Source organism: Chelon labrosus, assembly GCF_963514085.1.
Source record: "Chelon labrosus genome assembly, chromosome: 9".
In the NCBI taxonomy this organism is placed as follows: domain Eukaryota; kingdom Metazoa; phylum Chordata; class Actinopteri; order Mugiliformes; family Mugilidae; genus Chelon; species Chelon labrosus.
Window position 1 is genome coordinate 6,584,169 of NC_140359.1, and position 14,664 is coordinate 6,598,832.

At 41.9% G+C, this 14,664-nt stretch overlaps 1 protein-coding gene across 1 annotated transcript in view; it reads left to right on the top strand.

The window, feature by feature from the left end:
* Positions 1 to 5,761: 5,761 nt before the first annotated feature.
* The window catches only part of hk2 (hexokinase 2), a 43,887-nt gene continuing 34,984 nt past the window's right edge, over positions 5,762 to 14,664 (top strand). The window contains exons 1-3 of the mRNA XM_084551091.1: positions 5,762 to 6,269; positions 12,683 to 12,845; positions 13,580 to 13,728. Coding sequence (XP_084407217.1) covers positions 6,207 to 6,269; positions 12,683 to 12,845; positions 13,580 to 13,728 — 375 coding nt within the window. The 5' untranslated portion in view covers positions 5,762 to 6,206. The remainder of the gene's footprint in view (positions 6,270 to 12,682; positions 12,846 to 13,579; positions 13,729 to 14,664) is intronic.

A 14,664-nucleotide genomic window follows, 5' to 3' on the forward strand; every position in this document is an offset into this window, starting at 1 on the left:
GAAGAATTTTTCATTATCTTTGTCCATAAATGATACATGCCAAGTTTGGTGAGAATTGGATGAACGGGCTAGGAGGAGTTGATTTTTTTCAAAAATGGCAGGCAGAAATGGCCGTGGCCTAGTCCAATAGAACCAGGGCTATCTAAGGAATCAGAGGGAGAATTTTGTTTCTAGGGCACACGGCTCGAGATATGAGCCAAAACGTAAATTTACTTATTATAGCGCCACGTAGCTGTAGGCATGTGTATTGACACCTTGGCAAAGTGGAATGGCAGGACTTCTGCCAAGTTGCCAGGTTTGATGCATTTTGCCCTTGCAGTTTGTCCTGGGCAGACATTTGTAGGTACACAGAGAATTAAGGTGAAGGCGAAGAAGAAGAATGAAAATCGCAACAAAATCAATAGGGTGCCTTCAACGTCGTTGCATGGACCCCTAAAGAGAAAGAGGAGACAAGACAATCGTAAGTGAAGCACATAATGACAATTAATAATTAATAGGCAATGGAAAGCTGCTAGTCTAGCCTCGACTATGGGGGATAGGCGTTTCAATAAAATAGCTTCCACTAGCTTAGCATTAGTTAACTTGGCTTGCAGAGCAGTGTGCCTACCTCAAAATCAGGCTGGAGCCTATCCCAGATGTCACTCAAATATATAAAAAATATATACACTGTATATACAACAACAGGAACACAGTGTTGACTGTAGAATCACACAGGATGATGTTAAGGAGTGGGGTTGTGTTCTTTCTGTAGTCCACGATCATCTCCACTGTCTTGGAAGCGTTCAACTCCAGGTTATTACGCCTACACCAAGTCACCAGGTGGTCAATCTCCAGTCTGTGGGCGGTCTCATCTCCATCTGAGATGAGGCCTATGAGGGTGGTGTCATCCGCAAACTTCAGGAGCTTGACAGAGTCGTGACTGGAGGTTCAGCTGTTTATGTGCAGGGAGAAGAGCAGAGGTGAAAGGACGCAGCCTTGAGGGGAACCTGTGCTGATGGTACGGGAGTCTGAGTGTTTTCCCAGCCTCACATGCTGCCTCCTGTCAGACAGGAAGTCTGTGATCCACCTGCAGATGGAGTCAGACACGGTCAGCTGGGAGAGTTTGTCCTCAAGCAGTGATAGAACGGCCGCGTTGAAGGCCAAGCTGAAATCCACAAACAGGACCCTGGCATATGTTTTGGGGGAGTCCACGTGCTGGAGGATGAGGTGGAGAGACAGGTTGACGGCGTCATCCACAGATATGTTTGACCTGTACGGGATCCAGGAGTGGATCTGTTGTATCTTTAAAGTGTGAGAGCACAAAAGACTTCATTACAACCGATGTCAGGGCAATAAGGCGGTAGTCATGGAGTCCAGTGGTCCTTGGCTTATGGAGACTGGGATAATGGTGGAGGCCTTGAAGCAATCTGGCACGTCACATGACTTCAGTGAGATGTTGAAGATGTCCATGAACACTGAAGACAGCTGATCAGCACATTGCTTCAAGTGGATGGAGACACAGCATGTGTTCCAGTAACCTTGCAGGGGTTCTGCCTCACAAACAGCCTCATCACATCCTTCTCCAGGTTATTGAGAGGTGAGATGGAGGAGGAAGGAGGCTCTAAGCCCTAACAGATGTGAGGGAGCCTTGACCATTGTTGTTGTTGGGGAGGAGGGGACCACTAGTGTGAGGGCCTGTGAGGTTTCACAGTCACCAGTGCTGGTGGAAGAGCCGTCATCATGGGGGTTTCAAAGCGGCAGATTCAGGTTCAGGTATTCATTCAGGTTGTTGGCCAGGCGTGAGTCATTCACAGAGTGGCAGGGTTTGGGCTTGTAATTCATGATGTTTTTACTCGAGTCATTAACTGCAAACTGGCTCTGCAGCTTTTTTGAGTACTGTCATTTAGCTTCCCTCAAAGCTAAATGACAGTACCCTAAAAGTTGATCAAAAATAGTAGGACCTGCTTCATCTGGTATTTGTTCTGCTCAGAGCAACCATCTGCATGTTTCCTGAACATTATGACAAGAAATCATGTTTCGGAGGCAAAATAAAGGTCAATTTTCAGATAATTTTTTCCACCATTTTTATTTTCCTTTGAGAAATTAACAGATGCAGAGAGCTAATTTGATTCACACTGTCTTTTTGTTCATTGATTGGTGGGAAAAGCAGAAAAGTCCAAACATTAGAAGCTGCTGGCTGATCCCCCAGATGGTTTTGGATGAGGAAGAGTGAGCAGCAAGGATGTGCTACAAAAGAGACACATAAGTCTTGGAGTTCTGATCAGCCTTGGGTAAGTCACATAAGCGAGGGGTGTTTGAACGACTTGAAGCATACAATAACCCCAGATATATTTTAAAGAATTAATAATATATCTGTCGTCTCCATTTTGGTCCTTTGGGAAACATAAATGGTATATTCTAGAGGCTTAATAATTTCACACATCAAAAGTAAATGCCACAGGGAGCTGGAATGTCAGAGAGACCTGGAGATTCAATCACCTGAAGCACAAAGAGCATGGGTCAAAATTCCTTTTGAGATAAATCTGAAAATGATGTTGGTTGTTGTTGAACTCATCACTTGCTCACAAAGCGGAACAGAGCATTAGATTTGCTAAACAAACACTATATGAATTTGGTAATAAACCTAATATATATTTTGCCAAATTAGTAAATAAATGACATTGACTCTCAAGATACACCGCCTGGAAGTCCACACCAAAACAAAAGATCACAGACTCTAATATTTCGTTGGACCGCCTTTAGCTTTGATTACAGCACTCATTTGCCGTGGCATTGTTTTGATGACCTTCTGCAATGTTACAAGATTTATTTCCATCCAGTGTTGCATTCATTTTTCACACATCCATCCCAAAGATTCTCAATGGGGTTAAGGTCTGGACTCTGTGGTGGCCAATCCATTTCTGAAAATGATGTCTCATGCTCCCTGAACCACTCTTTCACAATTTGAGTCCCATGAATCCTGGCATTGTCATCTTGGAATACGCCCGTGCCATCAGGGAAGAAAAAAATCCATTGATGGAATAACCTGGTCATTCAGTATATTCAGGTAGTCAGCTGACCTCATTCTTAGGGCACATAATGTTGCTGAACCTAGACCTGAGCAACTGCAGCAACCCCAGATCATAGCACTGCCCCCACAGGGTTGTACAGTAGGCACTAGGCATGATGGGTGCATCACTTCATCTGCCTCTATTCTTACCCTGATGCATTCGTTCCCCACTATCCTTCCCGTTTTAAAAAATGGGTTATAACTTGTTGCCAGCTGAAAGATAATCGCCCATGCAGTAATTATCCAATAGGAGGCTTGTACCTATTTGCTTAGTTAAATCCAGGTGGTGACTTTTTTTTTGGCCAGGCAGTGTATCTCAGTTAGATAGATAGATAGATAGATAGATAGATAGATAGATAGATAGATAGGTTTTATTTGTCACATGCACAGTTATACATAGTACAATGCACAGTGAAATGTATTCTTGTACCTGCAGCCAGTAGTAAAAAAAATGAGTACTACAGTAAAACAGTAGTAGCAAATTCCTTAACACACAAGGTAACAATATAAGTGTAAATGTACACCGAGAAAAATAGAATAAAATATAGACTGTAATATAGAATAAAATATAGACTGTAAAACTCAAGTGTAAACTTGGGGGGGGGGGGGTATTGTATATATACACACATTTACAGTATTGAGCAGCTATGTGAGTAAAGTGCAGTGGTGCAGTGGAATTTAAGTCCGGTTAAAGCTCAGAGTTGAGCAGGCAGATGGCATGTGGGTAGAAACTCTTCTTCAGCCTCTCAGTCTTTGTCCTCAGGCATTGGAAACGCCGACCTGATGGCAGCAGGGAGAAGAGAGAGTGTCCGGGGCGGCTGGGCTGTTTCAGGATCTTCTTGGCCCTTAACCTGCAACGTTTGGCATAAATGTCCTGCAGGTTGGGGAGGGGGGTTCTGATGGTCCGCTCCGCTGAACGGACCACCCTTTTGAGGGCCAGGAAGTCCTGCCTGGTACAGTTTCCCATCCAGGTGGTGATGCTCCCACACAAGATGCTCACGATGGTGCAGGTGTAAAAGTTCCTGAGCACCTTGAGAGGGAGCTTAAAGTCTCTGAGGTGTCTGAGGAGGTAGAGACGCTGTCTGGCCTTCTTCACGATGGTGTTCAGGTGATGAGTCCATGACAGGTCCTGTGAGATGGTCACTCCCAGGTATCTGAAGGTGTCCACTCTTTCCACCTCGGAACCACAGATAATAAGTGGATGGAAGTCCCTCTGCTGTTTCCTGCTGAAGTCCACAATCAGTTCCTTTGTTTATTAAGTTATTAAGGATAGTGATGGTAAAAGGAAAACAGACCCAGGTACTATTAACAAAATGTTTGAACTGTATTATAGTCATATAAAAGTGAACTACCTCTGCGTAACCAAAGATTCTCTGAGCTTTTCTTCGATAATTTGAGCCAAATTCACAAAATAATATACTGAACCAGCCAATAACAGAGCAGGAAGTTTTGAGAGCTCTGGGCTGTTAATTTCACAAAGAATTTAAATCCATATTGATATAACCCCTGCTTTACATGTTTCAAGATTCACGTAAAATGGGTCTCTTTCCATATTGTTAAGGAAAGCAAATAATGACCAAACAGGATTTATTACCGGCAGAAATTCATCTAGCAATATGAGGAGACTTCTAAATGGGACTCAGCATATATGTGAGGACTATGAAGAAGCGGTCTTCGTTAGTTTGTGCTAACAGTTACACGACAGAATAACGTGAAGGAAAATGAAAATGTGGTCGGCACAGTGGTGAGGTGGTTAGCAATGATGCCTCACAGCGAGGAGGTCCCGGGTTCGAATCCATGGGCCGACTGGGCCTCTCTGTGTGGAGTTTGCGTGTTCTCCCTGTGTCTGCGTGGGTTCTCTCCGGGTACTCCAGCTTCCTCCCACCATCCAAAGACATGCTGGTTAGGTTAATTGGTGATTCTAAATTGGCCGTAGGCATGAGTGTGAGTGTGAATGGTTGTCTGTCTCTCTGTGTTAGCCCTGCGATGGACTGGCGACCTGTCCAGGGTGTACCCCGCCTCTCGTCCGATGACAGCTGGGATAGGCTCCAGCAGACCCCGCAACCCTTAACAGGAATAAGCGGTTACAGAAGATGAATGAATGAATGAATGGATGAAAATGAAAATGTTTAAAGCACATCTCTCCATTTGATCCATGTAATTCGATAGGAAATGCTCTGGTCACCATCCTTTCATTTACTTAGTTATTTATTGTTTTTGGACTTCTGCCTCAACTTGTGACCAAACATGACTTTAATGTAAATAGTTATTCATCTGATACATATTTCACTGCTCACTAGGGTGGCCTTTCTTGCTTTCAAGTCTGGGCACATTAGACTGGCTGACAGTTCACATGCTGTCACGTTTGCCTCCCGTCTCTAAAGGGAATTTGTTGCCTATGAGGCGTTGCATCTTCATATTCTGAGACATTAATTGCATGTATCTATAATTAAAGCAGATATACTTTAATTATATTTAATGCCATGAACAGACTTGATTAATTCATTTCATGCAAGTGTGAAACTAATTGATTCCTGAGGTACACTTGCACAAAGTGTTTTTGTTGTCAGATCCTTGTCTAGTAGTTTGTTTTAGCATCTTTGATAATGTGGCAGTTCTTCTGCAGAGTGAGTTTGTTTAAATTGCTTCACTCTTAAAGTAATCCCACAGTGCCACAGACATGTGCTCAGCCCATATTGTGCTCTGATGCTATTTTGGTGCTGGATACATTTAAATAAATACATAAAAAAATGCTGTATTTTGTAAGATAAATGAAAACACGCAAAGTAACTGCCAAATGTAGTGGAGTAAAAAGCACAAAGTGAAGTGAATATGAAGTCAAAGTGTAACCATTTGCTTTTGGTTTCAGGTATTTTGTTCAACTCCCGTGCCTTCTCTGCAGCCAATCAGCGCCAGGAAATCCAGGTGACGTCAACAAGCGCCTCAGACCAGGAAGTTGGAAGTTTCCTGCAGGACGACTTCTACTTTTAACGAGTTTTAACTTAGTATTTTTAGAAAAACAAGTGAGCAGCGGGTGATAATTATTGTTCAAGATTTGTTGTTTAAAGTGTCCGTCTTTGTAGGATAAACTTTCTGGAAGCCAGTAAAGCGGGAGGACAGGACTGATCTCAAAGTCGTCACTCATCAATAACTAAAGATGTTAGCCTCAAATCTGCTGGCTACTTACTGCACCGAACTCCACGATGACCAAGCAAATAAAGTGAGTATTCTTATGAAACACTCGGCTGGGTTTGCTCCTGAATGTGGGAGGGTATGAGGACATGACATTTGAACGTACTGTCCTTCTCTGAGGACGTGAAAAAATGGAGTCAAACACGTCGCAAGAATTGCTAGCTTCCCTGTACCATAATTAATACCACTTGTGCGTGAAGCCTAGAAGAATTGACAAACCTTGAAAACATAAAATATTGAGTTCATTAAATAAAAACAGCCTGTAGAATTAAATTCTGTGTATCCGTATGCAAATAATGATAAGTCCTTTATCAAAGAAGATATCGTAAAGTCTGTTACACATGTCACAAACAGCCAAGAGCTCATTATGCCACAGTAAAGCAATAAACAGGGCTTATGTCTACAGTTACTATGGCTGAATTCCATTTGAGCTGTTCTAAGTTTAGGTTCCAGGTATTTTGTGTCATGGCTCTGAATCTATAGCGAGTCTGAGTCATCCAGGAAATGGTATGTCTACAAACAAAGCTAAAATAAAGGATTTGTTTCAGTTTCCGTAAAGACTCATTCTTAAAGACTGATGGGGCGTTTCAGTTTTTATTTGGAACATGTCTGGGTGGTGCCCACCTGAAACATATGTGAGTTGGGTCTGTTGAAAAACCCAATACTTACCTGAAATTAGAGGATATTCTGGTGGCTAGGTGGTGTCCTGTTTTATTTTTTTCTTCTACAACAGAAGGACTAAGACCGTCTTTACATCTGAAATGTCACCTCCATTCACATAGAAAAATGCTGAAAAGTATACTTTTCAGCATTGAAATTCTTCAAAAAACCTACAGTGGATAAGAGTCAGTACAGCAGAGGAAATAACCACTTGTCACAGCGGGAGGAGCACAGTAATTAGGGCTGAATTCCATTTAGCTTTTGGTTTAGGTTCCGGTTGTTATGTGTTCTAGCTCATTTCCACACTGTCATCGTTTACTGATACACTTAAATAGAATGAAACGATTGTCAGTTTTATAAGTAGCTATAGATTCAGTTTTGTTTGTCATGTGCAGATTAATACAGGGTTACAATGAGAGAATTGGTGAGCACTTTAAATAGCATGTAAGAGCTTTAGCAGAATTACAAAAATTTACAGCACGTTTACAAAGGTGTCAAGTGGTTGGTAAAAATGGCAAGTGGCAGTGATATTGCACATTGTAGTGTACTTACAGATATTAGTTTATTATGAGTTGAGGTGTCTGGTGACGTGGTGCTAGAAACTGTCCTTCAGTTTGTTGGTGCTTGCAGCCAGGCTCCTGTACCGTCGGCCGGCCAAATGGTAACGTGGAGTACAGTCTGCGGGCGGGTTGTGTGCCTTCCACAGCCACCATTTCTGATTAGTGTCCTGAATGTATGGGAGACTGTTTCCACTGATGTATTGAGCCGTTTCCACCACCCTCTCTAGTACTTCACGTTTTTGACTGGAGCAGTTCGTGGACCATACTGTGATGCAGCCCATCAGCAGGCTCTCAATAGTACACCTGTAGAAGTTTGTGAGGATGTTAAAGGCTGTGTCGTCAGCAAACTTCAAGATGGCGTTCCAGCTTTGCTTGGCAGCACAGTCATAGGTAAACAGAGAGAACAGGAAGCACACACCCCTGTGGTGCTCCTGTACTGAGAGTCAGCAAAAAGGAGGTGTAGTTGCCGATTCTCACCACCAGGGACTGCCAGTCAGGACGTCGAATATCCAGCTGCAGATGGCGGTTTCTAGTAGCCTGGCTCCGCCTGCCTACGTACTTCCGCTCATTTGCATTCCCTACAGTACTCCGTCTGGAATAGAGAGCCGAAGTCCCGCCCCTCTACTTCCGGGTTATGGGACCTATCTTTCGAAAAAATATGAACGGCAGTCTATGGAGAGATCATAATAATTTTTTGGTCCCGTTCGAATTGTGGCATGAATTTCACATATGATGTGTGTGAATTTAAAAGATATTTTTTCACGTCAAGAGATAAATTATTTGACGCAAATAAGCTTAACAACATTAGGTTTTGTATGAGATCGCTTAGTGAACTACATCTCTCGCCTCGAACAATGTACGTAACTAGATAACTATGACTGTCTCCTTGTTGAGCTTTACCAGGACGAAGGCAGAAGCATCAAACGAGGTGAAAATCATTATAAATCGGGTCATGTCGAGAGCTGTAGTTACACGAAGGGAGTTTTGGTCAGTTCTGTACACGCCAGCATGCGGGACTTGTAGTTCGTTTAATTACGTATTTTCCATAGCGTTTTACTTAACTATCTTGCGACAAACTGTGACATTCTTGACATGTAAAATAATTTTTTATTCTGAAAAACAACATATGTATAATCCAAGGCACAAGTCGATCGGGACCAGAAAATAATTTATCTTTCGCCATAGACTGCCGTTCATATTTTTTCGAAAGATAGGTCCCATAACCCGGAAGTAGAGGGGGCGGGACTTCGGCTCTCTATAGCTTGATCCGCTAACGTTTACTCCGGCCAACTGGTTGGCGAACCAATCAGCGAACAGAGGGCGGGTCTGAGAGCGATTACGTTTCAGTTGCGCGCCGAGTTTGAAATGTTTACACGAACGGAGACGGATATACTCGAAGCCATTCGCTCCGTTGTGGATATGCTTCCTGGCATTACAGCACTTTTATTCCAATTTCGCGTCCTTAATTGCAATGGGGGATGGTAGAGTAGCGATTTGTTTACTTGTTGCGTTCTTGAAAGCGGAAGTACGAGGCAGCAGAGCCTGAAGGCTCCGGCGCATAACATACGTCATTACCAAACGTTAGTGATTGGTTAAAGGAACTCCGATGATTTTAAACCTCAAACTGTGCCCTCCCACCAGGAAATAAACGTTTGCCAATGGAGCTAGGCCAGACTCTCTGCGAAGTCAGAGAGTCTGGTGTCCAGGCTAGGTTTCTAGGCCCAGGACGGCAAACTTCAACACCAGTTTAGAAGGGATGATGGAGATGAATCCTGATCTCTAGTCGATGAAAACCGCTCTCTCATATGTATTTCCCTGTTCCAGGTGGGTGGCAGCAGTGTGTGTTGCCAGTGCGATGGCATCATCCATTGTCTAAACTAAATAAAATACAAATCCAAAGGAGGAAGTTGTAGGGCTGTATATTGGCACCGAGCTCCCACTTAAACTCACTTTTGATTCACAATATTCAGAATCACTGGATCTAATAGACCAATTTCACAGAAGACATTTTAGCATGTCACAGTAAGAAAAGCACATGTGAGGTTAAAAATATTAATGATGGCTTTCTTTCTAAGTGACCCAGGAAGTCCTGACAGCAAAGCAGAATGCACAATGTCAGAAACTCCCTTAAAACATGGATAAACCCATACTTCTGCTGCAATGACATGTCAAAATGTCTGTGACTTGAAAATGCTCTGTCCTTGATGATTAAGTTACAACAAAGTAACATAGTAATCTTCTGCAGTCTCATGCAATTTCCTGTTTAAATCATAGCCGTTGTCCTTGGGTAAGGATCCCCTTGGACCTTTCCAGCTGATTTTTTAAGATTAATGGTTCAATGGAAATCATTTACCCCTTTGTCCAACTGTTTGCTCCTCTAAGAGCTTTCTGTTTCATGCTTGAGCCATGCAGAAATTAGTTTTTAAAAGTGTTGTGTTTACATCAGGTGTACAAGCTCATACTCGGCATGCAGAACATGAGATACAGTCTATCAGGCAATACTCTATGCTTGTCCAAGAACAGACCGTTCTTGTTATTAACTGGAGAGACTGTTGTTCATTCCTCCCCATGGTCTTCTTGACACACGTCAACAGCATGGTGTACCAGACTATCAAGCTTAACTGTACATTGGTATTAAGCCTTGTAGAATAAGGACATAACCCCATACACCACGCTATACATTCTGAATCTGCTGTAGTCAGGAACACAAACTTTCAACATGGACCTTCTGGATAAAGGTGATATCCAAGTGAACGTCAAGGTACTTGCAGGAGCAGCACTGTGTTTCCGAGGTGTATTTGTATATTCATTTGTATGTAGTGTCAAAGGAACTGACCATCCCCTTGACGTGTCCTGAAATGGTAGTGACCTTGACATGCGAGATTTTGTGGGTCAAAATCAGCCAGTGTAGCCGAGGCACATCAAAAGAAGGAATTAAATCAACAAGTCAGAACCACAGGTCATAGCCTTTAAGTTCCTTAAAAATGTGCTGTATAATCTCCTTATGTTGTTACGTTACCCCTCAGCATTTGTCCTTTAGCACTATTATTACACTTATTCTACCTTGATTCCTAATATTATTATTTTTTTGCTGCTTCAGTCCTTCGTCTTACTGCCCTGTAACTGCACTATCCACATAAAGTTGTAGGAGGTCTATTAACGTTTTGGTGATTTCAATTTCCACATCATCATCATTTCAGTCGGCATTGTTGAAAGTGAAGCAGGAAGTGGAAAATGAAGCACGAGGTAGAAATAAAAATTATCCCAGACTGACAAGTATAAATGCTTGCACAGGCAGCGTGTGTAAGTTACAGCGTCTAGGTCCCGCAGTACTCTAAGGCCACGTCCACACCTACGAAAACGATCTTTTCCCTCTCCGTTTTCCCTGGCATCGTTTCAAGAATATCCGCGTCCACATGGATCCATCTCAAAACGCTACTTCATATTCCAGGCCTATAGGTGGCGCTGTTTCAGTTTCAGAAATTCACCAAAAACGGAGAGGAAGAGGCGGAGCATGCGCATAAAGCTTGAGCGCTGTTTACAAATCGGCTTTAGAAGAAACCAAACTCAAGGAGAAATTATATTTTGCCCTAGTAACCATAAAAGGCTCAATATCTTCTCCAGCAGGAACACCAGCATGTAGTCCGCCATTGTTGTTGATGTTGTTATGAGACGTCTCGTGGGATATAAGAGGTGGAAGGCTGCTCGAGGGGTGTGGCGATGGTGGCGATGACATCATCGCATGCGTTTCTCTCTGTTTTTCTCCGTCCACACAAAAACGCAAGAGGTGCGTTTTCGAACTTTTCCACCCTGGGACCCGGTTTCAAAAAAGTGCATTTTGGGGCTATGCGTTTACAGGATTCGTGTGGACGATCGTCCAAAACGATGCAAAACGTCTGCGTTTACACCAAAAAGCGTCTCTGTGTGGACGGCCCCTAAAAGAGCCTGCTAGAGAGCTTGGAAGCTTGGAATTATGTAAATGAATGTATTATGGTCAAACCTTGACATTGTGGGCTTTGGTTCTATAACCGAGTCGCAGCTTTTGTTACATTTCCATAGGGAAGAATACACATTTCACAGATAATAATCTTCCCAACTCCCCTGGAAGATAAAAAGGACTCTGTGTCAGACACAGTAATTCAGCATTCCGGTTGCATACACAGTAATCTCTCACAGTTTATCATCTGCACCCATTGTTACTGGCAAACATAAAGATGCTGTCCCCTCAATTCATTTAACTGATTTTGGCTCAACAAGAGAGAAATCCTCCTACTCCTTATGGAGCTTCTGTAAACACCATCATGCTCAAAACATAGCTTTGTACTGTTTTATAGTGCCTCCATTTTGCTCTTATGCTCTTGCACGTTGCAAAATAATACTGGGAAGTAGTGGTCTTTTCCTCTTCTGCTTCTCCTCCACTGATGTCTGTTTCTTATCGACTATAGTCTAACAGCCTCGGGCAGATCCGCAGGTGGCTTAACTCACATAGAGCTTAGGGACAGCTGTGCGTCACTAGCACAAGAAGACCTTAGCCCCCCCACTCAGTTTAGTCTAAGAATAGGCCAAAATAATAAAGATAATAAAGAGTTGCAGAAGGCGGCAGTATGTGGGTCCAGGTCACGAGAAGAGTAGCTCCATCAGAAACATGTTGAAATCCCTTCTTAAATGTTTCTGTGAAAACATTAAGAGTAAATGGATTTTATTGTTAACTCATTACATGTATCCTGTTTCCAGTCCACCTACCAAACTTTACTAAGCAATTTTGAATAGACCGTACAATGCTTTTTCTTTTGGTTTGAGAAATGACTGAGCCAGACAAAGACTTTGTTGGCAGGTCTAAATTGTATAATTTTACAAATCTGTTCAAGAGTTGCAAAAATTGTGATTGAGTGGAGGTCTGCAGCCAGATAATTCAGCCCCGTGGGGATAATTATGAAACTTGGTGCTTCATTTAGCCCAACAGAGCAGCAGTAAACACACCTGTGGCCAGTGTCTCAAAAATTGCCATATTGACTCCCATGTAAGCCAGACATTGCTGCGTGAGAAAATAAAAGAGGTTCTTTGGTTTCAATGCAACGTGAATGTTTTTTTTTCTTTTAGCTCAATCAAAAGGTATACAAAACTTGAAACTATGCAACATATAGAAACCTTTAAATACGTTTTATTTTATGTATGTTTGTCAAATTCGATCAACAATACATTAACTTTTCTATTAATGTAGGTGGACAAATACTTGGATCGTCTCCAGCTGTCTGACGAGACTATTATGGATGTGTCCATAAGATTTCGTCGAGAGATGGACAAAGGCCTGTGCAGAGACACCAACCCGACAGCTGCGGTCAAAATGCTGCCCACATATGTGCTTTCCACTCCTGATGGATCAGGTAATACTATTTCATATGCAAAAGCTACATGTAAAGTGGGTCCACTCAGCACAATGTCGGCCCTTGTTAGACCTTTTCACAGACTATTCAAGACGCTTGCTTGTCCTTGTGAAGTCTGGTGAGAAGCTCTGGCAGTGCAGCATCCTTGAAAGTTTCAATTTCATACAGATCAGTAAAGGATCTGTGCTGCAAAATAGTGATTCTTTCTAGTGCTCCCATCTTTATAAAGTATATCAATATAATGACTTTCTGATCCCACTGCTTTTCACAAACAACTGCACTTCAGTAAAACCTTCAGTAAAACCACTACAGAAGCAACGTGACTTAAAGATTTAGCTTAAAGCTTTTTCTTTACAGAAATGTGACTGTATTATTATTTTTATAGTATTATTTTAAGATAACATGTGGAGTTTTAATTCATGCAGTCAATTCAATGCAGTGGCATCATTAGCCTTTTTTTTTTTGATGATCAAGTCCCCTGTTTGTTTTTGTCTTGTTCTATCCCATCATGCACACAAGAGTGTACATTGTACGAGCGTGCCGTTATGATTAGAGCTGAAAAGATAAATTCATTCATTTATTCATGAATTGTTAGTAGCAGCCCTGCTTCATGCTTTATTCACACAGTTTGAGGTGTTGAATATAAACACCTTTTATAATGTTTTATGGGGAAGGACCTCTGGTTCATTTCCCTATGTGTGATTTGTATGTAATTATTATATTTTTCTTCAAAGAACAAGGTGAATTCCTCGCCCTAGACCTTGGTGGGTCCAACTTCCGAGTGCTCCTTGTCACCGTTCAGGCTGATGGCGAGCAAAAGGTGGAGATGAAAAATCAAATCTATGACATTCCTGAACACATCATGAGAGGCTCCGGTTCTGAGGTAAGAACTATGCCACAGTAAGCACAATTGATTTGTCTGATCACTTCTTACCTATATACAACATATAACGTATATATCATATCATATCATATCATCATATATATATCATATAACTATAATCTGCAGTATCAACACAGAATGGCTATTTGTGTGTGTTTATTTTTTGTAATAATAATTTTTCTTTATTAGAAACTCAGTATGACGTTACCACGTCGACATTCACAGCCTCACACCATTAAGCTTTACTCAGGAGGAAGAATGCAGTGTCTACTTGCATTTGTTGCATTGTTTAATTAACTTAAGGGGCAGAGTGGAGTCACGTTGATTAACAGTACATTGAACCATGTTTATGAAAGATTAGCCAGCCACTTCAAAAAATTTTATTCTTATATCTTAGTGTAGAGCTGAATGGCAGCTATCTGGTGAAAATACAGACATGCAGACATTGCATCGGACAATAAAGAGCTTAATAGAAATAAATAAGACTAAAAACAACATAAAAAGTAATCAGTAATTTTAAGTCACCACTTACACAACAAACTAAAAACCTGTAACAGATGTGACAAGTGTGGGAAGGATAATCATGAACACCAACCCTGTGGTGTCTGCCTGTATCTTCATTATGTGTTTTTCCAAGTGTGTCCTTTTTGATTGCCCCATCCCCCCAAAATCCCTTCTCTTGGCCTTGGCAAATAGCGAGGAAAATCCATTCTGCTTTAGTAAAAAGCACAGCAGTAGATGGAGCTTATAACTGTGTCAAGTGCTCGAAAGAGAGAGGCAGAGAGAGCAGTCTGCATCAACATTGAATTAGAGACAACTCCAGCTCCCCTGCAAACCACAGGGAGCCTAAATCACGTAGCTCAGCTTTGAAAATCAAAACCAAAAACTAATTAACTAGCTCAATGTCTTATTTTTTATTTCCTATAAAGCCGTTTA